The following is a 26,602-nucleotide window of genomic DNA, read 5'->3' as shown; positions in this document are numbered from 1 at the left end:
TTGGAGTCACTGCAGCGGTTGGGTGACAGGGGTCCTGTTTTATCCCGACCATATGCTGCTATGAGGCGGTGGTGCAGACGGCCAAGCTTGTCGCACACCTGTCTCACCTGGGTTTTCACGGTGAACTGGAAGAAGAGCGCCTCCCTCCCAGAGGCTCACCTACCTGGGTGTGGTACTTGACTCCTCTCTCTGGAGAGCACGGCTCTCTCAGGGAAGGATGGAGGTGCACGAGCTGCTCTCGTGTTGTCCCACGGGCAGTGGTGACAGCTCTGTCGATCATGAGGCTTCTGGGCCTCATGTCGGCTGCTCACGTGGTGGTCCCCCTGGGCCTCCTGCACATGAGGAGGTTGCAGCAGATGCCTGCGTGTCGACCCAGTGAGACAGAGACGCCATCTTATCGCTGTTCCTCTGTCTGTGGGTTCGAATCTGGCCTAATGGCAGGGTCATGTCCCATATCTCGGTCTTCACAGACGCCTCCCTGATGGGCTGGGTTGGGACCTGTCTCTCTCAAGTGGTAGGCGGTCTGTGGCAGGGCCACATGCCTCTCCACATAAACGTGCCGGAGCTCGTCCGTATCGACAACAGGGCTGCAGCGGCCTACATAGACCGCCAGGGCGGGGTGCGCTCGGCGCAGCTGCTGAGCTTGGCCAGGCAGCTGCTCCTGTGGGCGCACACTCATCTGCTCTCCATCAGAGCGAAGTACATCCCTGGCGTGTCGAACAGAGATGTCAAGGGCGGGCCCTCGCCCAGATGAGTGGGGCCTCCATCCCGATCTGGTGGCCCAGATCTGGCTCCGGTTCGCCATGCCAGTGGTGGATCTGTTTGCCAACCGGGAAAACGCTCAGTGTGCCCTGTTTCACTGAGCCTGCGGGATGTCCCCTGCTGGGGGTGGATGCCTTCGCGCACCCCCTGTGGCCTCCCCGGCTGCTGTATGCTTTTCCGCTGGTTTGGCTGATTCCGTGCCTTCTGGACAGCTTACAGTTTTCAGCCTTGGCGGTGATTCTGGTGGTTCCGGAGCGCACAAGCGTGTCCTGGTTTCCGTGCCTCCAGCGGTTGCTGGCGGGACAGCTGTGGAAACTCCCCTGGAGGGGGGATGCCCTCTCTCAGGCGGGGGCACGATCAGGAGTTGTCCGCTTCTTGGCCAGCCCCTGTGGGTTCGGCCACTGAGAGGCAGCGCCTGGAGGGTCTAGGTCTCTCCCACGAGGTGGATTACACGATCTGGGGGTCGAGAGCCGCCTCTACTCAGTCCTCTTACTCCTCCAAGTGGTCGGCGTACCAACGCTGGTGTTTGAACCAGGGGTTGGAACCGGTGGCCTGTCGCTGCCAGGGGGTGCTTTCGTTCCTCCAGCTGCTCGTGGACAGGGGTCTGGCGTTCAGCACGGTTAAAACCTACGCTGCTGCCATCTCCACTGTCACTAAAACCCTTGTGACAGGACGGTGTTCACTCACCCCCTGGTGAAGCGTTTCCTGAAAGGTGACATGGACTGCAAACCCAAGTCCCTTTTGAGTCTTTAGAGACAGCGGACCTGAAGTTTCTTTCGGCCAAGGTCGCCTTACTTGTGGCTCTGACATCAGCCAAGAGGGTCAGCGATCTGGCCGCCCTCTCTATGGCTCCTTCATGTCTCAAGATTCAGGGTGACGGCAGCTCGGCTGTCCTGCGCCCCAGTTCTGTGCTGACCAATCACAGCGCAGTATAGGACTCGCTCTAACTGAAGTCCGACACTTTCATGGATGCGCTTTTCTAGCTAATATATGGTCAAACTCTGTTCCTGGTGCACTTGTAATAGTTACAGTCGCTACCCAGAGAGGTTGAAAGGAGAAGTACGATTTATTCTCTTTACAAAACCCAAAATAAATCCAGAAAAATGTCGGTTGTGGATTGTTCCTTATGTTAGTTAGCTAACGCTAGCTAACTTCCGACTGAAATGTAGCGTAATAAAGCCCGACTGTTCTGCTTTTCAATGATTGTACTAATGAATAGAGGCCTACCCAGCTTTAAAGGAAGAGTGTTGATCCTTAATATCGTTGTCTTTTGTCTCAATCGTCGGGGTAAGCGGTGGTTCACTTGTACTGTGTGGATCGGCAGTCTTTAGCTTCTATCTTTCATTTTTTTTCACGTCCGTTTCAGTCAGTATGACAGCCTGAATACAACCTTCAAATGTATAAAGCAACTACAAAACTGTCTGCTTCTTTCTGAGATCGCTTTTTCCAACAAATTTGACAATATTTTTCCAGGGAGTGCAGTAATAAACAGTGGCAACGCCAACAATTTGTCGGACTTGGCAACAGTAACTAAGGGGGGTGGGGCTTAGCGAAGGGTCAATTGCGTCTCACACTCAATGCATGAGGGTTGGCAGCTCTGATGACATTATTCCCATAAAAATCTTTCTGGAGATGTCAGGTTACACAGATATGTGGGATAGATGCAAAAAGTTTTGAACATTCAGTCCAGGAGTTTCTAATTGAATTAAAATTTATTAATTTATCCTTGAGGTGAAAAGGTGCCACATTTAAAGAGGAACCCCAAACAAAGACACAAAGAGCAGGGAAGACTAAATCAAAGAAAAAGATATACAGAATGCTTGAAAGGCATTCACCAACTGAATTATATTCTTATATATTCTATATTTTAAATTGTCACCTGCTGCCTGAGTTTTGTGTTTCTGTTGACATAGCCTAGATAAAAACATTTCCACCATACATGGATACAGAAAAGTCAGAAATTTCACCAGAATGCAGGAAATTAAGTGTTTAATGCTAGAAATTTGCTGGGGGAGGACCACCAGACCCCGTCTAAATAAGTGACTCCTCCATTGCTGAAGGAAAACCCACACTCTTATTATGAACTAGCCTGTAATATTCCATACACTCTCTAGAATTAAAAGAAATACACATAGATTCAAGAGGGAAGACTCCCCAATACATGGTTTGGTCAACATTAAAGCTATCATTTCTGGGGGTTGGCAAGTATCATGATCACACTGATACACTGAGCATGATTATTGACTTGGCTTTTCATCTACACATACATGTGGCTGTCGCATGCAGGATTCAAGAGTGATGACCCCGACCCCTATGGATTGCCAACTGTCCCGTATTAGACGGGATGTCCCTTATATTAGGCCTAATTGATTTGTCCCATACGTGACCTCTCGTTTTTTGACAAGGCTATACGCTGATCTAACCACTGATTGATACAACAGCAGCAGTGCTGATCACGACACTTGACAATGGTCACCGACACCTGTCAACATCCAATCACAGCCCCCTCTCACGCGACTCAGTAGGCCTACATGTTAAGTAACGTTAAATGCAGCTACTGTGGAAATTGACAAAATAGCGGCAAGTGATGCCTCATAGTGTATCACACGAGCGGGAAGCTTCCGGTCTACAATATGAAGCGAATGCGGAAGTCCCTTAAACCTGTATTCCATTCAAAATCCAGCAGGGGGCGACTCTTCTGGTTGCAAAAAGAAGTCCGGCTCCATTAGAAATAATGGGAATATAACCCTACTTCTCAGCTGAATAATTACCCCAGTAAACACTTTCCTGAGTTTATGGTCTCAGTCGCTAGTTTCAAGTATTCTTCAATACAAAATGATGTTCATTTAGTAAATTATGGTCCCATTTATTTTAAAATACACCACAAAGCAGAGTATGTTTCAGGGCGGGATTATCTATGATTGGCAGGTCGTTACCATGGCGACCTGTCAATCAGGCTAGAGCCGACTGGTACCCTCGGCACTGTGTAAATTTAACCAGCGCCGCTGAAAAAGCTTATTAGGAGTTGGCTGTTCACTTTCTCTGGTGAGTACATTTAGTTTTAAGACTGTTAGTGTGACTGTTCGCTGGACAAAGTTATCAGCCCTGTTAAAATGACCTAGCCAAGCAAGCTAGCTAGGTCCGCACACGGCCGTTAGCTCCGACGTATCGTCACTTTCGGAACTTCCAAGTTGCAAAAACTCGACATGGCGGCTTCCTATCGGCCAAACTCGAGGCTTCAAAACGGCAGTCCACAAACCAACGGGTGAAAATCTATCCCTGCCTCCAGGTACAAATGGACCCCCCTGTATGAAAATATTAATTGGAATAGAGCATGGAGTAACCCACATAAATTTTTAATTACAAACAAAGTAAAAGAAATATCATTTAAAATTCTTCACCATTATTACCCCTGTAACGAGGTTATCTCGACATTTATCCCTACTGTAGACGAAAAATGCTCCTTCTGCTCTCTAGAAACAGAAACGTTGGACCATTTATTCTATAACTGTTCACATAGCTCTTCTCTGTGGAATGATATGCAATGTTTGTTAATGGACACGTTGGCTCAAACATACACTTATCCGATTTTGACATTTTATTTTATTTTTCTGATTCAAACTCCTCTGTACAATATATAGTCAATCTATTAATTTTGCTTGGAAAATTCTTTATTCATAAATCAAAATTTATGAAGAACAAACCTCTTTTCAATGTTTTTAAATTTGACTTAAAAAATTATATAGTCTGTATTTCTGGATTAAAGAGTAAATCAGCATCAAAATGTAAATTAGATAAAAACATTTATCTAATTTAACTTTATAATTAATTTAACTGATATTTATTGTTTGATACTCTGGCTCTGTACTTTATTTTTTGTTGTTTATAATTTTTTATTTTTTTTATTTTATTTTTTTTACTGTTTCTGTTCTTTCTTCTTTATGAAAACTTGAACTGTAACTATATAATTTTGAAATAAAAAAAACCCCAAAACAAACCAACAGGTGACGTCACGATGACTATGTCCATTTCTTATATACAGTCTATGGTATCACACTGTCAAACATGGGAGTTCAGCACCGACAATCTTGTAAAGCTAAATGATGCGTTGTTTCATGACTCAAAAGTTGTGAAGAAGATGCATTTGGTAAGAACGAAAGCTGAGATGATCACAATGAATGTTTTAGGACCAAAGACTGTGCGGGATATCCTGAATGATCTATCCCCGACAAGGGAAACGGAACTATAGACTATAGAACTATAACCAAAAATATGGGAAGTCTTAAAATAATAACTTCTGTTCTTTAAATATAAACAAAAACTGCTATTTTGGCTCCTACAACCCCTGTGGTGGGATAGGACAAAGAAGGCCTAAAATGAACCAATCTTCAATACTGAATCTCACTCCAAACAAAATTGAAAAGTACATTTTAAGCCAGATGTGAAAAGTCCAGGTTTACGTCAAATCATCAAACCAAGCTAACTTACACTTCTCCATGTACAGAGAACAGAGCCCTGGTTTTCCCAAATGATCCACATCTGGACCTGTGGATGAGAATAACCATCTCAGATTGTCAAAGAATGAAGGTTTAAATTCAAAGTTCACATTTTTATGTGCTGTCACACTTTCACTCTCACCTCCTTCTATTCCTGTTCATGTGTCGTCTCAGTCTCGCTTATACTAGGTTTTCTCCAGTTTCTTTCCACCTCTCGCCCTCCCCGGCTTCTCACCTCTCCTTTCTTCCTCTTGTCGTCTCTCAAAACAGGAGGAAGCTCCTGGGGTTTTCATGTTTATTATCTTGTCACTCTCGTTATAATAGTTTTTTTTTTGTCCTGTCACTCTTTATCCTGTAAGCCAGCAGTTTCAAAAGACGCTTTGGGCATTTTGGCTTTCATGTCAGCGTGGCACATGACATGTGCATCACAAAAACATGTCAGCTTTGGGACTGCGTGGATTATAACTTCAATACATTGAGCAGAGCCCTCACCACAGTTTGCAGAACGCTGGTAGGAGGCGGCTTATTAAAAGTGTGAGTTTGTTTCTGAGGGGAGCTGATGAAGAAGATTACCAGATAGTGTGTTTTTACTTTTCTAGTCATGCTTGGAAGACGTCCAACTGTTTCACCTTGGAGGAAATGGCCTGATTTGTTTTCTTCCAACAGTAAACCATAGTCAGACCTGAAATAGATTTTTGTTCAGTTTTACAGCTCCTTACTTGGATTATGCTAATGCAGAACTCTAGTAATTTGTATAGAAAAGACTATTGTGCGCAAAAACTGTATATTAACTGTTTATTATTTAGAGGGACAGGGTACAACCAGAGGGGACTGCACAAAGTATTCAAACACTGTTTTTAATTACCTTTTGACAGCAAGTTTCCAGTACATACAAGACATACATCACTGCACATCATCTGTTTATTTTAAAGTAATAATTATACCATGTTCTACTGAGACTATTCTATCAAGGCGTTAGAAGGATTTGTCATGGGTAACCGAAAAGAAAGTGATGTTTACAGATACAGAATGCATCAAAATGTACATAAATACTGTAAACATGGCTGCTCCCAAAGCACTAAAAAAAAAAAAAAGGAAAAAAAGTCATGGCATGAGCATCAAGTACGGAAATGTATTTACAGCAGAATACATTTAAGAGTAAATTGGAAAACTGCTATATACAGTGATTCTATAGTAAAAAAATTTTGTGTAATATACTCCAACTACTCATTGCCTGGGTTATTACATGTACACACTAATACTGTGCTTTACATTCTAGCAGAACAGCCATAAGACATTTATCTATTTACAACAGCCATAAATAAAAACATATAAACAATGGGAAAACCAATTTCCCAGTTAGCATAACTACAAAGGGTAAGAAATAGTTTATTACTGTTATTGTTGTAGAGCTTAGGAGTTTAAAAAAGTAGGATTAGCCCTGCTAAAACTAATGAGCATGCAGCCCCTAGTAACCCATTGATCAAATAAGATGTCTAATAATCTGCAGTGAGATATTGTCATACTGTTTAAGGCTGTGGACTTTTTTTTAGAAGGGCCCACATACTCTATCAAATACCCTCAAATTGGTTCTGTTGGTGTGATGAAAGGATCCATGTTGCTACAGAGTCTGCAAAGAATGAAAGCTCTTTCTCCGTCTCGTCACTTAATTTTGAGGGTGTTATTCTTCCTACGAGGTACCTCCTTCTGGACCTGACGAGCTCGCGCGCCTAGGCCCAGAGACTGCAGAGACTCAGCGATGAAGCGCTGCGTGGGAGAGACGCACAGCATCACCAGCAGCTTGGCGTTGCCACCTTGTGGAGAAGATGGAGAAGGACGAGGAGATTCAAGACTTAAGATGTTGAGCAGCAATGGAAAGGGCATAAAAAAAATATTATATATATTGTCCGGCATCTTCACTGCCGAGTAGTTTGAGTGATTCAGTGTTTTTATGTGTGTGTATGTTAGAATATTGGTATGTGGGATTTCTCAGCTGGATAAAGACATTGCGAGGTTGAATTTCCCAGGGGAAGCAGACACGGCAAGCATGACTCATAGGTCACAAAAAAGAGAGTGTGTGTGTGTGTGTCACCTATGGAATCCTGTAGCAGATGAGTGAGTTTGCTGTTCCTGTAGGGGATGTGTGGCCTCTGCTCAGCCAAAGCTCCCAGGACATCAGACAGAGCAGAGAGACTGCGGTTTATGCAGGACACCTCCCACAGAGCTGCACCAGAAACTCCAGACATACCTGGAACACACAAACACACGTATATGTAGTGCCCTACAGTTGATTGATCTGCTCAGTGAGCATGTATTGGTTGTACTGGGTTCACTGAACTCTTTCCTGCATCAAAAAAAAGGTAATTACAAAAGACCTCAGTTTTGTTTGTCCTGTGAACCTTAGCGTGTGGATTAATCACTTGAATTTTCATGGTTCAGATAGAAAACAGATGCAAGCTGTATCTGACAGGTTTAAATCTGCACTAAGTAGCAGATTCTGTTCAAACTAACACCAAGGGGTAACAGAAAATTGTTTAAATTGAAACAGCAATTATGTCACTTCATCGATCTCTTACTCTCAATATTACTCCCCAGATTTATGATGCATTATATTGGAACAATGCAAAAGAAAGGAGACAGGAGAAATTGTTGTCGTTTTTAGTGGCAGTTTATCTACTGCATGTCAATTGGGTATATTGCTAAAGCCCCGTTTTGCAATTTTGCAGGTTAAGATTTTTTCCCCACTTATCAAATATTGCCTGTTGCCTCTTAAAACATTTAGGGAACGATGCTCAGATGCCATCTTCACATTCAAAAGAGCATCCTTAAACATGAGATCGAGCCCCTCTTACCAACACACTCGCTCCCCGCCAGGTCCACCAGCTGCAGCTTGGTCCTGAACAGAGCCTGTGAGATGCTGGGCCTCGGGGAGGGACATGGGGAATGAGAAGGCGAGGGGCAGGGAGAGGAGGCGGGGCTTGCAAAGAGTTCATCGGACGAGTGGCGGGCGGCAGGGTTGGCACGGCGGCAGCGTGGACTCCACCACTTCTGGGTGGGGTGCTGCATGTCGTTCTTGGCGCTCTGTAGCCTGGCGGCTGAATGAAGGAGAAATAAGTAATAATGCCGGAGCATGTGTGGCCAACAAGTGTCAATTACACCGACGTGTGTGGGTCTGTGTGTATGAATGCCTCTCACCCAGGGCCTGTGCGTTAGGGCTCTTGGAGGAAATGGTGAGGGTGACAATGACGTGAGAGCGTGAAGAGTCGGTGTGGACAAGGGTGGGACAGTGAGCCCTGAGTTTCAAAACGCTGCTGATTATCTGCATCACCTCAGAGGCATTACACACAGGCCTGTAAAACATGAAAACACATTACACCATTACCTGGCATTCATTTCTTAAATCTGCTATAATCAATAGTTTTTTATATGAATGGATCAAAATGACCCACAGCGAATGATCACCCAACTTTGCAGTTCCTTTCAACTCCATGGAGTGTAGCCTTGTTTAAGTTTTGGTATTACTTTTCAGTTCCCTCTCCCAGTATTGTTTTCAGTGAACAAGCTCTAAAAACCCATTGCACGCTACCTGCCCAGCATAACACGACAGACTGGCCACCTTAAGTCAGGACATCCAAAATTCACTCCCCTTCAGCTCTGTTTGTCACCAACCAAAGTTTAAGAAAAAATACCCATCTCTTTATCTTGTTAAATGCTCAATAAACTGCTGCAGTTTGATGCTGGGTAGTAGCATACAGTGGGATTCATCTACAGTAGTTCTGTTCAGTACAAATAAATGCCTTTTGCACCTCTGCCCGGGCTGTACTCACTCGTTTCTGAGGGCGGTGACCTGGCTGGTACCAGAGGAGGTGGTGATGACGTCCCGGCGCTGGCTGGCGGTGTTGCCCTTCTCATCTCTGGCCAGAAGGTCAAACACTTCGTTGTTGTACACCTCCATCACTGACACCTCCACCGTGTGGCTTTCTGTGGGCTTCTCAGAGATCAGCCTGGGTCACAAACACATACACACGGGAGCAGATACACAACAATGGTAAAGAAAAGGTCAAGTTCAAACCAATTATATTCTATTCCAACTCTCAGTGTACATTATGAATTAATGAAGTGAATTTATTTTATTCCTGATGGGTTGAAGGACTGGATCAGAATACAGAAAATTAGACCAGATATACTTTGGTTTTCATCACAGCATTAAAAACATACTCACTTCATGCAGAGTTGAGTCATTACACACTAACTTTCACAAAAGCAAAATGCTTTCCTGCTCTCACCGAAAGAGCTCAGCAGCAGCCTTCGGGATAATACCCTGCTGTGACTCCCGCTGCGTCCCTGAGTGCTCCTCCAGTGGCTGGGATCCCATCATGGTGTAAGTCTTCCCACTGCCTGTCTGCCCGTACGCCATGATACACACATTATAGCTGCAGGGCAGGGAGATGACATTCAGTTCATGCTGAAGCTGTTTGTCATGGATTTCATTCAGTTTTTTCTTCATTCATAGAGTTAAATGAATACAGCTGAATGATGATGACATGTGATTTGATATCTTCTTTTTTTTGTGTGTATCGTCGCACACTCACCCGTCCAGCAGGGATGTGAGGAGCGGCTTTACTTCCTGAAACACGGCATCCTGTGAATCCTCTGGTCCGTGCACTCTGGGAGAAGCAAAGTCACCACCAGTGAGTGATCATTAATAAACAGAGAATGAAACAGAATAATGCGCATTGCACCGTGTTAGTGTTTGACGTTTACCTCTCAAACTCAAACATCTTGTTGTGCACTTGCACACCTGGTTTTATGCAATTCACCATCACTGTGTCCTTAAAACAACAAAACGAGGAATAACACACAAAAGAGTGAAGACACTGAAGCAGTTAGCAGAAATAAAATCAAATCAATTCTAAGAGTCTATGAAACTCACGTCGCTGATTGCACAGACCACTTCTTCTGATGACAAAGGTCTGACAGAGAAAAGCATTGAATTTCGTTATTTTCAGCTTTAGCTCAATTATCGCATATTGCTGGTGATGAATGGTGTATTGACCCACTGTGATCCAGAGCTGGAGGACTGGATATGGTCAAAGGGTAGAACTGGTCGCACCCTGCAGTGAACCCTGATGTTCCCTCTCAACTCCTGCAGCAAAAAAAGAATGACAATGAAGTTCACATTCAGATCCTATCAGATGTGCTGTAGGTCTTTCTGAACCTGCTGTATTATCCATTATCTTCTGACACTGGACACTAAACATCTGTCCTCACCACAACTGTGTTATGGAGTTCTTTCCTCCTCTGCCTCTCTGCCCTGCACCTCTCCCTCTCCTCCTCCACAGAGCGCTCAAGAACTTCGACACGAGTTTGCAAATCTGCAGGGAGATCAGAAAGATGGTTAAGAGCGTAAAGCATTTCCTGTCGTGGATGGAGGTTTAAGGTGCCTCTTTTGACATCAATAAGCCACTGTTACGTTCACTTTGACAACAAACAGGATCAACACTGAAAAGCCTCCACTGGATGCGCCGACGCTGTACTAGACACAGTGTGTGTGCCGCCGGGTCAGATTTGTAAAGTAAATGAATCGACTCCAAAGTCAGAGACATCTGTTCACTGGTGTTGATCTTTGAATTCAGGCCAAGTCTTTAATGTCTTTAATCCTGGAGCACACAAGTACGCACACCTGGCACCCAAACGCCTCCATTCACACAGGACAGACAGAGGCATTCTAGAATAGACTGGACTGAACATAATTATAACAAGAAAGTGCAGAATGACCAGGACTTTTTTATCTCAGTGTTTAAATGTTATGGTAATGTAACAAAACAGCTCAAATATCTTCTCATTGTAAAATATTTCTGTACATTGAAGCCTTCCAAACATTAACTGGTTGTGTGAACCTATAAATTATTATTCCTTCCTTTATTTTTATTTGTTTTTGGCATGTTCCCTACCAACACAGTTTAAAGCCTTATGTAAGAACATAAACATTTCTGGCTGCTGTTACTGCATCCACAACATAAAAGCAGAATTTGCCTCTGTTACCGCCGCTACTGTCTACCACTTAGTGTGTAATACTTGTGTTGTTTCTATGAGAGATTCTGCCGTTTATGTTAATCCAGCTGTGCGAATCCTCGCCGAGGATTGGTCCCCCTGGTCCGCCTACTTCCTGGTTGCTGTTCGCTGGTATCGGTGATTGGTGTGGCTGTGGTTTGACTGAACCTACCAACCAGAAGTCTCCAGTCAACTCTAGCTGCACCTTAAATATACTGAACCTAATTATAAAACGCAACACTTGTTTTTGTCCCCATTCATTGTGAGCTGAGCTCAAGATCTAAGACTTTCTCTATGTACACAAAAGGCCTATTTCTCAAATATAGCTCACAAATCTGTCAAAGTCTGTGTTAGTGACTTCTCCTTTGCCGAGATAATCCATCCACCTCACAGGTGTGGCATATCAAGATGCTGATCAGACAGCATGGGTATTGCACAGGTGTGACTTAGGCTGGCCACAATAAAAGGCCACTCGAAAATGAATTCGGGGAGTCCCGAAACCAGTCAGTATCTGGTGTCACTGTCTGCCAACTGCCCTGTACGGTGAAAACCGGGATTCATCTGTGAAGAGAACACCTCTCCAAAGTGCCAGACGCCATCGAATTTCAGCATTTGCCCACTCAAGTCGGTTACAACGAACTGTACTCAGGACGAGACCCTGATGAGGACGACGAGCATGCAGATGAGCTCCCCTTAGACAGTTCCTGACAGTTTGTGCAGAAATTCTTTGGTTATGCAAACCGATTGTTGCAGCAGCTGTCCAGATGGCTGGTCTCAGACGATCTTGGAGGTGAAGATGCTGGATGTGGAGGTCCTGGGCTGGTGTGGTTACACGTGGTCTGCGGTTGTGAGGCTGGTGGGATGTACTGCCAAATTCTCTGAAACACCTTTGGAGTAGGCTTATGGTAGAGAAATGAACACTCAATTCACGGGCAACAGCTCTGGTGGACATTCCTGCAGTCAGCATGCCAATTGCACGATCCCTAAAAACTTGTGACATTGTGTTGTGTGATGGAACTGCACATTTTCGAGTGGCCTTTTATTGTGACCAGCCTAAGGTACACCTGTGCAATACCCATGCTGTCTGATCAGCATCTTGATATGCCACACTTGTGAGGCAACCGATAAGTGCTCACTGATACAGACTCTGACAGATTTGTGAACAATATGTGAGAGAAATAGGCCTAGGATATGGAATTTACTCTAATAGCCCACCAGAAAGTTAACCAACCCACAGCACAACCACCACAGCTCTATAAATCATGAATACATTAAAGGCCTTTATATGAAGTTATCAAATAACATCCCCACAATGAATAAGAATTATGAGCCAAGTAGCAAATAAAAAAATAAATTAAATGCAACATTAATGTAACCTATCTCCCAGTAGTAATTATAGACTGTTCCACAATACTAACATTGACAATTAAAGGGCAAGAAAAGTGATTTTGTTTGCTGCAGCTTGTAGCATTATGTACAGCATGTGCTCAAGCTTATGTGGATTGAAGTATATGACAAGATCATTTCACCAATCATCAGAGCCATGGTGACCAGCTGACTTGCAGGAGTGCATCAAACAGCATAGGCAATCCTGGACAACCTTGAAGGGCGGGGTAAGAGTGGGGAGTGGGGGTTTACCGTGTAAGAGGATTACCAGCAAGCATGCCCCTTATCAAGATAACCAGCACATAACCTTTAAACCAGTTTAGAAGGGAGAGAGACGCTGAGTGAGGGGGAATGAGCGAGCAGGACAGAAATGTTTTTAAAAGTGAGAGGTATAAAAGTGGGTTAAAAAGTTTTCATGTTTTCATGAAACCAATCTGTGATGTCTGGAGTAGATTTTAAGGATTCTTAAAACGTGTGCATTTTGAGCATGTAAATAGAGATAAATAAATAATATTGGCTGATGACATCATTATTTGAATTGTTACACTCCTAAATACTGTTACTGGTATCAGTGCCAGAAATCTTTTCAGTTGAACTCTACTGTGCAGTCTAGTCTGGGCTCTCAGCAGTTAAAACATCCCTCTTAATTTATGCAGTGTGTCCTGTTAGAGCACTGATCCTATATTTGTCTACTTTAAACTGGAAACTACCACATCTCACTGTTAAGTGTTTTAATAGCTGTCTGCTCACCCCAGCTCACTGCTGTGGAGCCTGAATGCTACATCTCTGTTAACCCCTGGTGCCACACACTCAAGATACTTACTCTGAATCTCGTCTCCACGGTGACCATTTAGAGAACAGCTGGCTTGCTCCACTTTTTCCAGGAGCTGCTTGCTCTGCTCCTCCAGCTCAGTGGCAAAAGTCAAATACACTGCAAAAACTTCACTCAAGCCCTGCTTCACAGCCTGCCACGAACACACAGAGAGGACAAGTTAGGTGTGTAGAGCTCTGGTTGTCTGTTGTGTTTTTGTTCCATATTACTTTCCTTTTTATGAGTTTGAATTTAGTGAAACAGAGCTCAACAAAACAAGACGTGAAGACAACTCACAACCTACCACAAACACACACACACACATTTATCTGAGTGTGTCTGTACCTGGACCTCGAACAGGAGTTTGGCGAGGGCTGACCGGGTTGTCCTCTGTGCATTCCTCTGCAGCTGATGATGGTTCAGGGCCTTGGTCTCCTCTTCATGGTCCCGACGGTGTTTCCCCAGACACTGAAAAGGAGAGAACATTAACATACTTATTGTGCACTGCTGTGCCACTTTCATTCTGACTTTAGGCCAAGCTACAGTATAACTAGCACCTAAAATAAGACAAAACGTTTTTTGTGAGGCTGTTGTTCTGTCAGCTGTTGAGTAGTTAAGAACACACAAAAAAACACATCTCCACAATAGATGGTTAGCTCCCATGTGCCTCAAAGCATGCAAAATGTTTGAGATAGTAGGAAACATTTTGTACATTAGACTAATCACGTGACATTACATTTTTTACAGTGTTGCACCAGCTGTGTGTAAGTTCTCTCCTAGGTTAAGGCATCAATTGATACTAGAGGCTTATTAACTATTGGTTAGTTTGTAACTAAATCAGCTGCTAAACTTAATGACATGATTACTTGGGGCAGATACTAACTACTTTGGAGGTAGTGTCATAACTAAGGCAACTGGCCAAACAGAAATTAGCCTAAAGAGAGGGTTCCATCATTACGGTTACCATACGCATTAGCTTTCTGGCATGCATCAGCCACTTGGCATCACAGCACATTGTAGTAAACAGGATTGATATTGAAATATATCAATAAATGAGGTCTCTACTGGAGTACTGTGGTAAATGACATGCAATTAATGAAACTTTATGCTGTGTGGCAGAAAAACTGCTTAGTGAGTATAAGACTGACATTTTATGATTTGTACCTACCCTTCTAAATCACAACTAATTTACATCATAACTAGGCTACATGTGAACTTACACACAGCTGGTGAAACAGGCTGCTGGTCTGATCAATAACATTAAGGATGTTCATTTTATCTGTCCCAGCGAGCCATGGATGTGAGCAAAAATGCACAATATTATGACCCTGGAACTGGCACTGTCAATTAATGCCATTAATTACACCTGTTTTCTGCTGTGATGTATCCAAATGTCTACAGTTAAAACGGCCTATTAAACCTAATAATACAAATTACTATGTTTAATACTAGCTGACTGCTGACAGTCTTTGCATAACTGAGTCAAACTGTATAGTAAAAGGAACTATCAATTAATTGGTCAGTCTACTAAAACACATGTTTTGGAGGAAATATGGTAAGTGAAGCATGAAGGAGAATTTAGTAAACATCTGCTGTCTGTTGGCATTTTCGTCAGACAGTATAAACCATCTGTCTCCAAAGCGAAGCAAAGAATGTATAAAACCATTCAGGCTTAGTTGATCTCCACTGTCCACCAGAATATTTGGTTACATACAGCAATAATTATCATCAAATGTAGAGTGGACCTCTTGGATACAGATTCAGGTGAAATTAAAATCACATGATCCATCTCAGCGCACTCACCAAGGGGTAAAAACCTGCTGAATTTAGGCCAAGTGTCTACAGCAGACACACACATTAACACACACACTCCAAAAAGCCTCATTGAGCCACTCAGGAGGTGAAGAAATAAATAAAATAGAATCATGCTCACCTAGAATAGACCAGAATAATCAGAGGTTTGAAGTTTAAGCCTGTAAGTAATGAATGGCAGAAATCTTCTTACCTCGGCAAGTCTTAAATGAAGAATAGCATTCTCTGTCTCCAGTTCCAGTATTCGCTCCTCTTTACTCTGAAAGCACAGTGACAAATGTTACCAAAGGACATTAGAAATAGTATTTTATATGTATGTTGTTGTTAACTAACTAATCTCACATTAAGCATTCAATTAACTCTTATTTACCCTCAGTTTGTGCTCCAGCAGGTGCACCTGATGCGCAAATATTTGGTCCCGGTTAATAAAAAGAGGCATTATTGCTCAAATAGAAGAAGTTTGTTAAGAAGAGAAAAAGAATAACCTCGTCCCTTCCCTTCTCAGCTGATCAAGTCGTGTCCTCTCATGTCATATAATCCGATTAACGGTCAACAACAGCTCTCTCTCAACTCTGCTCACCTGTCTGCCTCGCAGAGGAGGAGGAGGAGGATGACAGCCAGCCTGAAAGATAAAACGGACGCTCAGGCAGTCTATATTTTCAAAATATTAGTTGTTGTTTTGTTTTTTTTATAACTTCCGAGAGCGAAATACAGTCAAAAAGTTTAATGTCGGTATCCCAAATTCAAAATGCCAGTTCCATGTGGCTGTTGGGAGTGCATAATTCACGGGATGTTAACTTTGTGACTCGAGTCAGTAACGTTAAGGTTAAACAGGAAGAAATGAAACATTACGAAGAAGAAAAACACTTTGTTCCTGCAATGCAGGACACGGATGATGGTGGGGGCGGATGGGAAAGAAATAGTAAGGGGAAGAATAGGAAAAGGAGAAATAAAAGTAGTGATTCACAAGAGTCAGATGGAGGGAGAGATCAGCAGGTAAAGGTAATGAGAAGAAGCAGCAGCCAGTCGGAAGAGTATAAAGTGATTTTTAAGTTGAAGGAAGGGCAGTCTGCGTTTAGTTCTCTTAACCCAATTAGACTTGCTGGGCATTGAAGGAAGAGTTGGGTGATATCCTGAGTGCAAGAATTCTGGCTGATGGGAAACTGCTTGTATTTTGCAAGTCTGCGGCTCAGTTGAACAGAGCTGTTGCACTGGATGCGATAGGGAAGAGGCGGGTGGAAGGATTTATTCCAGGGAGCAAGGCTGGCTTGAAAGGGGTGATTTATGGTGTTTCTCTGGAGGTTTCCATGGTTGAGTTGGTGAAGGGCATAGAGGGGGCGAAGGTTGGTGAGGCCACACGAATTAAAATCTTTCGTGATGGAGCTAAGCGGGATTCATCAACTGTGGTGTCTTTTCTGGAAAGAGCCCTTCCAGAACGAGTGTTCCCAGGGTGCTTGTCATTATTTGGTAAAGTGTGGTTCATGTGGTGGAGGGCACGTAGCTGGAAATCGTGAATGTGAACAATATAAGCAGGCGATGAGGGTGCAGCAGTTTAGGGAGACTAACAAAGGGGATAAGACACCCCTTTGTTAGTCTCCCTAAGCTGAGGCTGTCAAAAAGGTTGCAACATGTGGTGAGGTGAGTGACATAAGGAGAAGACAAGCGGAATGCCCTCTGCTGGTAGCTTATGTAACAGAAGATTCAGTGGTGGTGAGTAAGATGAAATTCCTGGCTTTCATTGTGGAAGTGATGTGTGACATGAAGCAGACTAAGAATAATTCAGACGTTGTAAGAAGTGTGGTGAAGGCTGCTGAGAGGAGTCTTGGGGTTGTAGAGGTTGAGCCAGCGGCCCTCTATAGATATGTGTTCTCAAGAGAGAGAAGGGAAAAGAATAACGGAGGCCAAATGGAGGATGATGATGATGATGATGAAATTGATAGTTAGTCTATTAATGTTTTGTATTCTGCAGTGGAATGCCAGGAGTTTGAAAGCTAATGGACAGGAATTAAAGAAGTTTGTGGATGGTTGCAAAAACAAACCACAGTTATGCATTCAGGAGACATGGTTAAAACCGTCTTTAGATTTTGTGATGCCAGGTTTTATTTGTTTACGTAAAGACAGAAATTCATCTGGAGGGGGTTGTGCAATATTTGTTAAAAAAGGTGTTCAATATAGACAATTAAATATTACCTCAGGATTGGAATGTGTAGCAATTGAGGTATGGAGCACAGCAGGTAGGTTTTCATTGGTGAATTTTTATAATCCTTGTCTTCGGTTGGAAATAAGTTAGATGAAATAACAAATCAGGTGAGACCTCCAGTGGTGTGGACAGGAGATTTTAATGCTCACAATCCTCTTTGGGGCAGCAGAATCAAAGATGGAAATGGGGGTTTAATAGAAGATTTTATAGATAAAAACAATTTGGTGGTGTTAAATGATGGTAGACCGACTAGGTTTCAGGTGAATAGTGGGAGGTTGTCATGTATTGATTTAACCTTTGCGTCAGGTGAACTTGCTAGGTGTGGGAGTTGGTATCCTATGGAACTTAACACCTTAGGGAGTGATCACTTCCCTATTTTTAGTGAATTTGGTAGTGTTTTACAGGTGGAGAAGGAGAGAGCGGTGAGAGGGTTTAATTTTTTTAAAGCAGATTGAGATAAATTTCGAGATCAGTTGGTAGGAAGTTTAGGTGATGTAGTTAGTCAAGGTAGCACTGATGAGTGGAGTAATTCTCTTTGTGGAGTCGTGAGGAAAGCAGCAGAAAAAGCCATTAAAATTAAGGGTGAGATGAAAGAGAGGAAAGCAGTGCCGTGGTGGAATCAGGCTTGTGATAAGGCTGTGCGGGTTAGAAATAGAGCTTATAGGCAGCTTCGCAGATGTCCTGTTGAGAGCCTTGTTGTTGAATATAAGCAACGCTGAGGCTATAAAGGTTATAAAGTGTGCGAAGAGAGAGAGTTGGCAGAAGTTCTGTGGCACTCTAGGTTCTGAGACTACTGTTAAACAGGTTTGGAATATGATTCATCGGATGGCGGGAATGAATAGAGGTTTCTCTATTCCTGTTTTGGTAGAAGGGTGTAGAGAAGTGGTAAGTAATGAGGACAAGGCTGATCTGTTGGTTAGGAGTTTCCAGCAAGTGCACAGTGATAGGAATGTTGGCAGTGAAGGTTTGATTAGGAGGGAGCTAATGCTTGAGCAGAAAGAAACTTAACAAGAATAATGACAACAGTGATGTAATCAATGTGTTCTTTTCCATACATGAACTAAGAAGGTCAATAAGACGAGGGCGGCACACTGCTCCTGGAAGAGATGGATTGGGATATGAGATCTTTCAGCATATGGATGACTTTGCATTGGAGGAGGTATTGGCATTGATTAGTACAGTGTGGGAGGAAGGATCAATTCCAGCTGAATGGAAACACGCAGTGATTGTGCCGATTTTAAAACTCGGTAAGGAAGCTGAAAACCCTGGGTCATACAGACCAATTGCTCTCACAGCTGTTATCTGTAAGATTATGGAAAGGATGGTTACTGACAGGTTGGTATATAGATTAGAAAAGAAAGTTTTTTTCTCTACATATCAGAATGGTTTCAGACTTGGTCGTGGTACTATGGATTCAGTTTTAGTGTTGGATGATGATATCAAGAAAGCCCTTGTAAATAAAGAGGTGGTGGTAGGTGTGTTTTTTGATATAGAGAAGGCTTATGATATGCTGTGGAAAGAAGGAGTAATCATTAAGTTGTATGATGGGGGGCAGAATGATTAATTGGATTAAGGACTTTCTGAAGTCACGGTGTATACAAGTAAGAGTAGGAGGGAGCGTTTCTGACTCTGTGTTCGTAGAAAATGGGACTCCGCAGGGTCGTGTCATCAGTCCAGTTCTGTTCAATGTAATGGTTAATAATATGTTTGATGAGGTAGGAAGTGGATTTCAGCGATCTTTGTTTGCAGATGATGGAGCAATGTGGAAAAGAGGCCGTAATACTGAGTACTTATTTAAACAGATGCAGTGTGCTTTGAATAAGGTGCAGGCTTGGGGTGATAAGTGGGGTTTTAGGCTGTCATTGAAAAAAACTAAGTATATGGTTTTTGGCAGGAAGAGGAATATAGACAGTCTGGGTCTTAAGTTGTATGGGGAACCTCTTGAGAGAGCCAGGGTCTTCAAGTTTCTTGGGGTCTGGGTAGATGAAAAGCTAACGTATAAAGAACATGTATGTAGAATGGTGAATAAATGTGGAAAGGTTATTAATATTTTGAGGTGTTTTGCTGGGTGTTCTTGGGGTGCAGACAGGAATCTTATGCTGATGATTTATAAAGCTATGATAAGATCAATTTTTGATTATGGGTGTCTTGCATATGGATCAGCAGCTAGGTCCACGCTTAATAACTTGGATGTGGTTCAATCTAGGGCTTTGAGGATATGTACTGGGGCATTCCAGACAACGCCGATTCTGTCGCTGTTAGTGGAAGCAGGGGAGGTTCCGCTAAGGCTGCGACGTGCAAAACTGGCATTAAATTATTTCGTAAAAATTAAAAGCTTTGGGTCAGCTCTTCCTTCAGTTTCTTTGTTAGCAGAGTGTTGGGAGTTTAGAAGGGGTGAGAGTAGGCTTAATAGATATAGTGTTTTACATTCTGTTAAGACATACGCAGAGGAGCTTAAGCTTAATGAAAGGAAAATGGTGCCTTCTGTCAACTGGCCCTCAATGGCTATTGCCTGAGGCTGATGTAGACATATCTATTAAAAATTTAATAAAGGAAGGAAGTGTAGGAAATGTTGCACATTATGTACAGGAGCATCTTAGGAAATTATGGAATAGCTACATAGATATTTATACAGCTGGATCTAGAGACCCTGAGAATAAGAAAGTGGGCTTTGGTTTATATGTTCCCCAGTTTCATGTTAGACAGTGTCATAGACTGCCTGATGGTCTTTCAATCTTTACAGCTGAACTGGTAGCAATCATATGGGCTTTGTGGTGGGTAGAAGAAAGTGGGGTGGAGAAAGCCATCATTTGTTCTGACTCACTATCTGGCTTGATGGCAATAGGGGGAGAAAGAGGAGGGGCTAGGTTAGATTTAGTTGGGGAGATCTTAACAAGGGTTTATAGATTAGAGAGGCGGGGGGTGGGTTCCAGCACATGTGGGGGTTGAGGGGAATGAGGCTGCTGATGAGGCTGCGAGGGCAAGTTTAGGTAGGGAAAATGTGGAGGTGGAGGTACCATTTGACAGACTGGAGTGCCGTAGCATCATTAAGGAAAGACTGACACAACAATGGCAACACGAGTGGAGTAAAGACACCAGCGGGAGAAAGTTCTATGACGTAAAACCATTAGTCAAACCTGGGAAATCAATTATCTTGCCTCGGATGGATCAGATTAAGTTGGCCCGATTAAGACTGGGTCATTGTGGATTGGCAAGTGGGCTGTTCCTGGTAGGAAAGCACAGGGACGGCAAGTGCCAAGTCTGTGGAGTACAGGAGTCTGTCAAGCATGTCATCATGTTCTGTCCGAGATATGCCGAGGAAAGGAGATTATTATTCATTGGCCTAAACGTTCTGGGAGTTGATCTATTATCTGTAAAAACTCTGATGGGTGATGGTCCTAATCAAACAGAAAGAGCCTTGGAACTATTTCACTTCCTAAAAGCCACGGGCCTATATTGGAAAATATAGGTCAGGGGGAGCTTTAATGAAGACTGTCTTTATCACCTGTGGGAGGCAGCAATGCACTAACAGTGCCTAGTCTGCCGGAAAGGAACAGAAGAAGAAGAAAAACACTTCCGCATAGTCACAGTTTTCCATCTCAGCCAGGCTGTCAACAAAAATGGCTAAATTTAAAGACAAAAGACGAGAGAAAACCAGTGTCGCCACTGAGGTAAGACGTCGGAACGTTGTCTTTAGCTAGTTCGCCTGTAGGTAGGTTAGCTAACGTTATTTAGCTTGCTACTGCATCTTTAACACTGTCTCACGTTCAGCGTAACGTTACACACATTTCATGCAGTCACTGTCCTGTCGGCTAACTAACTAATCTCTGTCAAAGTTGTCGAACCTAGCTGAACTTGCTTTTGCTGTTTTGTTTCTGTTAAACATTGTAGATCGACCGTTTGGAGGAGCGACGGGCGCGTTGCCAGAACAACCTGGAGAGGGCAGAGTTCAGGAGCAGGAAAGAGGAGCTCTCTGACAAGCAAAGGTGAGGAGGAGGAGGTTGAAGACGACGATGGAGATTGTGCCATTTTCTAACACCTCAACTTTACAAGATAAAAACCTCATAGACTGTATGATAAAAAAAAACTCCTAATGTTACTGCTTGTCCTTGTCTCGTCCTCTCTGCTCCACAGGCAGGAACTGGAAGATGAATTGGCAATCATTAATGAAAGGGTGCAAAAGTTAGGTAAGTCTATATCTATATTATTCGTACTGTACAAATCACTGCAAGCATATACAAGAATATATTTAATGTTTTACAATATAGACATAGTAGTCATCATGGTGTAGGTTGGCGGTTCAAACCACAGCCATCTATCCACTACATTTAAAGTCATATAAGTGATCTGAGTTACTCTTGAGAACAGCAAGGTCATAAAAGTATCCATCAAACTCGTAATGAAAACCCTGTTTAATGTTTTTATATTCTATTACTAAACATTAATTGACTCTGCCATTACTGCAATAGGTCACCAGCAGAGCAATTGCAGGTTTTGTTCCTTCATCAGGTTTTAGATTGAATGCTGCCAGACATCAGTGCCTTCACATCAATTTTGTTTTCCCATTTCTAGACAAGGAGCTGGAGACATTAAGAGGAGAGAATCGGAAGAACATGCTGCTATCAGTCGCTCTGCTGGTCATCATCTGTCTCGTCTACTTTCTTTTTTACAATGAAGAGGACTCATGACACCAACTAACGCTCTTAAAAACACCAACAACATTAGGGCAATGTTAATAAGATAAAATATGAGGCTAGAGCTGCGTTGATGCCTCTAGATGGCATCATTGTCACTTTCTTGATCTCTGGTCATCCTATCGAGTTTATGCTGCACAGTCAGAACTCCACCACTGCCTCTTGGAATGCAAAGTTGGTGTTTTCAGCATGTTTAACCCATAGACTGTATATAAAAAGGTTTAACCTTAATTATGGCCTTTACTTTGTTTCTCATTTAAATTTCTGTCAGCAAATCCACAAATATTTACTGTTTCTGTCTCTTCCTCTTTACGCAGTTCTCAGTTTCCTCACTTTCTGAAGCTTTCTCGCAAATGTCAATGCAAGCAGGACTCTGTGACATTACACAGGCAGTGAATACACAGAGGGAAAGAAGTCTGCTGTCTTGTCTTAACAGCACACAATTTAGATGTTTTTTGGTAATACTTTTCTTTGCTGTATAGATACCCGACTGTATAATATGACATTTAACATGAAGAAGAATTCATGTACAACATTTTTTCACCAAAAAACAAACAAATACAAAGTTTGCCTTATGCCACAAAGAAACCAATGTAATATTGCTGTATTTTATGCAATATATCAAAGAGATGCTTCAGCTATGTTTGATAATGCAAGATGAAAATATTTGATACATTTGGTATGTACAGTGTGTTTTGCCATCACAGCAAAATCCTAAAGAATGTATTTTTTGTTTTTGATACTCATGCTGGCCATGTACCCATCTGCTAATAAAAGTTGAAAGATGCCAGACATGTTCACAAAATTGGGTCTGGTCGTTATAATTGATCTGTTATTTGTCAATTTATGTGTTTCGTTTTTATGAAGATATTAAACACGTCAATTTAAAAAGCATATTTGTTGAATGTATTGTATCTGTTATCCATAGGCTCATTCTCTGCAGTGCATTAGTATAAAAAAACATTTATTTTTATTTATAAAGACTATTTTGCGAGTGGAGTTCATTACATGTGTCAGCTTTAATAGGTGCTATAATTTGTCATAATTGGATGCGTCATTTTTTAATAAAATGTGTGATTCTTCCATCAAACATGACCAACAAATAACACAGCAGGAGATCCAAGGGACCACACAGTGACAGTCATGGTGTGATAAAAGTAGTGCTGGGGGGAAGTCAGAGGTCATTTTTGGTATTGATTCTCATCGCTTTTTCTATAATGACTCTGAAGACCCAAGTCCCATTCATCACTGAAATAGATTTAATTGGAGAACTTATTTTCCCTGGTCAAACGGTGGCATGCAATTACTGCAGGAGAGGTGTGTGAACTTAGTAAATCAATGACTTGTTATCCCATTATCAGTTGCTATTATAGCCTGAGAAACACTTTCTTCACTGTTCCGTCAGATAACCCTTCTTCTAGGCCGCAAAACGAAAGGATACCTTTGAGCTTTTTGGTTAATTTATTGTAAAGGGTTACAGTGATTCCCTGTGCCAGGTTTCTTATTATATTCAGTTAGTTCAATGTTCTAATACCGATCCAGTTTTCAGTTTTCAGCAATTCAGTCATATCACTTTTATTTCTGTCCTGCAAGACGTATTTAAAACTTAGATATTTTGTAACAGTAGCCTTCTCTATTTACCAACTCTGGGCTCTGTTTCCTTTATTATAGGTTAAAGGTAAGGCAGCAAATGATTAAAAAAAATGTACTGATAACAACTCCAATAAAAGACTTAAACCAACAATGTGTGAGTTCATCTCGCAATAATTTACTTAACTTTGCTAGGCCATCTGTGGTTCTCAGCCCCAAGCCCATTGTTTCCTACTGAAAATCAGTAGTAGTAATGACTAAATAGAAAATGGAAATGTATTTTCTAAAAAAGCTGGGCACTGTAGTTTTTAGCAAATGTTCATGTTCAATTCAAACACATTAATACACATTTGGCCTGCTATAGTAGTAGTGATTATTTCCAGCAGTGGGACACTGTATGTGAGAATGACTCAGAATAAAAGAAACATGTCAGCTAGTGAAACAATGTAGAGGACTTATGTATCATCTTTTTTCTACACATATAACACTTGTTCGTATGGATCAATTAATTGATGCCATTTTGTCTTTTCATGAGATTTGTTGACAATAGAAAATAGAGAATATAACCAGACTGAAACTTTACTTGAATTGATTTCAGATTCACTGGGAAGATCTTTGGTTGTGGTGGTAATTCAGATATCAGCTAAATGTATTACAGGACAGCCCAGCAAATAATTGTTTGTTTGCCCTCCCACCTACACACTCTTTTATCACCAACACAGTCCACGGCACGCCTACACGCTCTCAAGCTCTCATCCCCAGATAAAACAAGTGTAAACATGCCCATTATGCAACACTTCTGTGGGATTTTAAAAGATGATTATAGCCACTGAATATTCATTTAAAAACATTTAAAATATGCCCTCCAAAGATAATACGTAACAAAGTCACAAATTAGTCTGAATATTTTGGTAATTAATGCTGTTGTTTAGTGTTAAATTCTGGACTTTGTTTGTGTGTTTTTATGTATTTACTCTTAGAAGTTAGCTCATTTACAATAAAACAACTGTCAAATTAACTTTATGTTAATCTAAGACTTTAAAAAGTCTTACTTTTGATCAATCGCTCTTCCAAAAAATATATTAAAGGAACATTTTGGAGTATGTGTTCCTACACAGTCAGACGCTGGCCTTGTGGACAGTTTGGCTTTTCATGACACAGCATGTTAAGTGGCCTCAAGTTATTTAGAAAGGGTCTGTCTGAGCACCAAAATGCCAGATGTCACTTTGAATTCTTTTGGTTCTGAAGGAGAATGATGTTTGAGCTCACCCGCAGCAGGTTGAGGTTCAGTGTCTGCACTCAGGTCATATGGCATTATGTAAGTTTTGCAGCAGTTGTTTGGTCATCTATTCCTTACTGTCCTTTTCGGCCAGTTCACTTGAGCTATATGACATCATAAAGTTTTTAAACAAATGTTTCATCATGTTTCACTTCAAATTTAATATTGATGTCTTGTATGCTGTGTAAAGAGTACTTCTCTACACATACCTGTCTGACTAAATGTGTATGCAGTGCCAATGCATTATGTACAGTAAGCTAAAAGTAGCAATTCCACAATGTAAAATATACTCTCTGTATATTATACAGATATTATGTACTTATACAAGCTCTGTATAAGTACATAAGTAAAAGTACAGGAGTATAATCAACAAAATGTAGTTATCACAAGTAAAAGTACACATTGTGAAGGAGAATGGCCTCTGTCAGTGTTATTTAATTAGCCTATACATTATTTCATTAATTATTACTGAGGTAATAATGTGTAAGCAGCATGTTACAATGTGCCATGTTTTACAAGACAATCATGTGTATTGTGTCTAAAATCTTATTTTGACCAGTAAGCAGTAACTATTACCTGTCAGATAAATGTAGTGGAACAAAATATGCATTTGCCTCTGAAATGTAGTGAAGTAAAAGCGTAAAAAAAAAAAAAGAACTCATGTAAAGAAACCTCAAAATTGTACAGTATTTGAGTAAATGCACTTAGTCACATTTTACCACCACTATCTATGGATATCAGATGTGTTGTCTTGTGGTCACATGACCTTGTGTCACAGATGTGAGTATTTATGAAGTTTTGTTGTCTTTAAACTTTCACATTTAAATTGCTGAAGCAAATGTGAAATAAAACAAAAAATAAATATACATAAACAGAACACACACACACAGCATAACAAAATATGTAGTGAACTCCACACTTCCGATAATCTCACTCTCATACTTACCTTCAAACCATGACACATCACTTTGGCTCAGTACATCTATATTTTTGGAATCAAATCATTTTTGCTCTCATGCTCTTGATGCATTTACATAATGCATTTTATGCATTAACACACCTCTCATTCTAAGTGCCGTGTAAAAGTATCTTAAGCTTATTTCTTTGAAATTGCCAGTATTAAAAGCAACTAATAATAAGTAGTTAAGTCACCATGCCCAGATAATAAGTCATATTTCTGAGTCCTTAGGCTGGTCATGGCCCAATTTATCCCCTCCGCACCTAATTTATACATTAGTCATCATCACTGTAGTCAGAGTGATGATGAATTTCCAAATACGTAAATAAGAGTTTCTCTTAAAAAGAAGATGAGAGCAGAGTCAAGTAGAGCGGGAACACAGGAGGGTGATGGTTGACATGGGGGAGAGTGTCAGACAAGGTAAGCTGATGGCAGGTAATGAGGCTGAATGAAGGTGTGAGTAATGGAGAAGTACTAGCCAGGAAGTGAACTGGCTGCAGCGACATTCAGTTGTGCACCAGAGCTTTACAGAACTGGCACGTTCCACTTCAGCAGTTTTG

At 41.7% G+C, this 26,602-nt stretch overlaps 2 protein-coding genes across 2 annotated transcripts; one reads left to right on the top strand and one right to left on the bottom strand.

The window, feature by feature from the left end:
- Window positions 1–6,039: 6,039 nt before the first annotated feature.
- kif25 (kinesin family member 25) lies at window positions 6,040–15,926 on the bottom strand. The gene is made up of 15 exons (XM_038727268.1): window positions 15,692–15,926; window positions 15,515–15,580; window positions 13,855–13,977; window positions 13,522–13,663; window positions 10,530–10,633; window positions 10,319–10,404; window positions 10,192–10,231; window positions 10,023–10,090; window positions 9,851–9,925; window positions 9,545–9,691; window positions 9,086–9,262; window positions 8,454–8,608; window positions 8,111–8,353; window positions 7,351–7,506; window positions 6,040–7,072 (listed from the first exon to the last, which is right to left on the bottom strand). The coding sequence occupies exons 1-15, from the start codon at window positions 15,758–15,760 to the stop codon at window positions 6,921–6,923; spliced, it is 1,803 nt and encodes a 600-aa protein (XP_038583196.1). The 5' UTR covers window positions 15,761–15,926; the 3' UTR covers window positions 6,040–6,920.
- A 5,120-nt stretch (window positions 15,927–21,046) lies between these two features.
- Window positions 21,047–23,109, top strand: ccdc167 (coiled-coil domain containing 167). The gene is made up of 4 exons (XM_038727267.1): window positions 21,047–21,192; window positions 21,413–21,507; window positions 21,656–21,708; window positions 22,094–23,109. The coding sequence occupies exons 1-4, from the start codon at window positions 21,142–21,144 to the stop codon at window positions 22,207–22,209; spliced, it is 315 nt and encodes a 104-aa protein (XP_038583195.1). The 5' UTR covers window positions 21,047–21,141; the 3' UTR covers window positions 22,210–23,109.
- The last annotated feature ends 3,493 nt before the right edge of the window (window positions 23,110–26,602 follow it).

This window comes from Micropterus salmoides, unplaced genomic scaffold (assembly GCF_014851395.1).
Source record: "Micropterus salmoides isolate LMB-PRFRI ecotype aquatic unplaced genomic scaffold, ASM1485139v1 Ms_hic_scaffold_18, whole genome shotgun sequence".
NCBI classification, from domain to species: Eukaryota; Metazoa; Chordata; class Actinopteri; order Centrarchiformes; family Centrarchidae; genus Micropterus; species Micropterus salmoides.
Note: the sequence above shows the minus strand (reverse complement) of the source record. Positions and strands in the feature narration are given on the sequence as shown.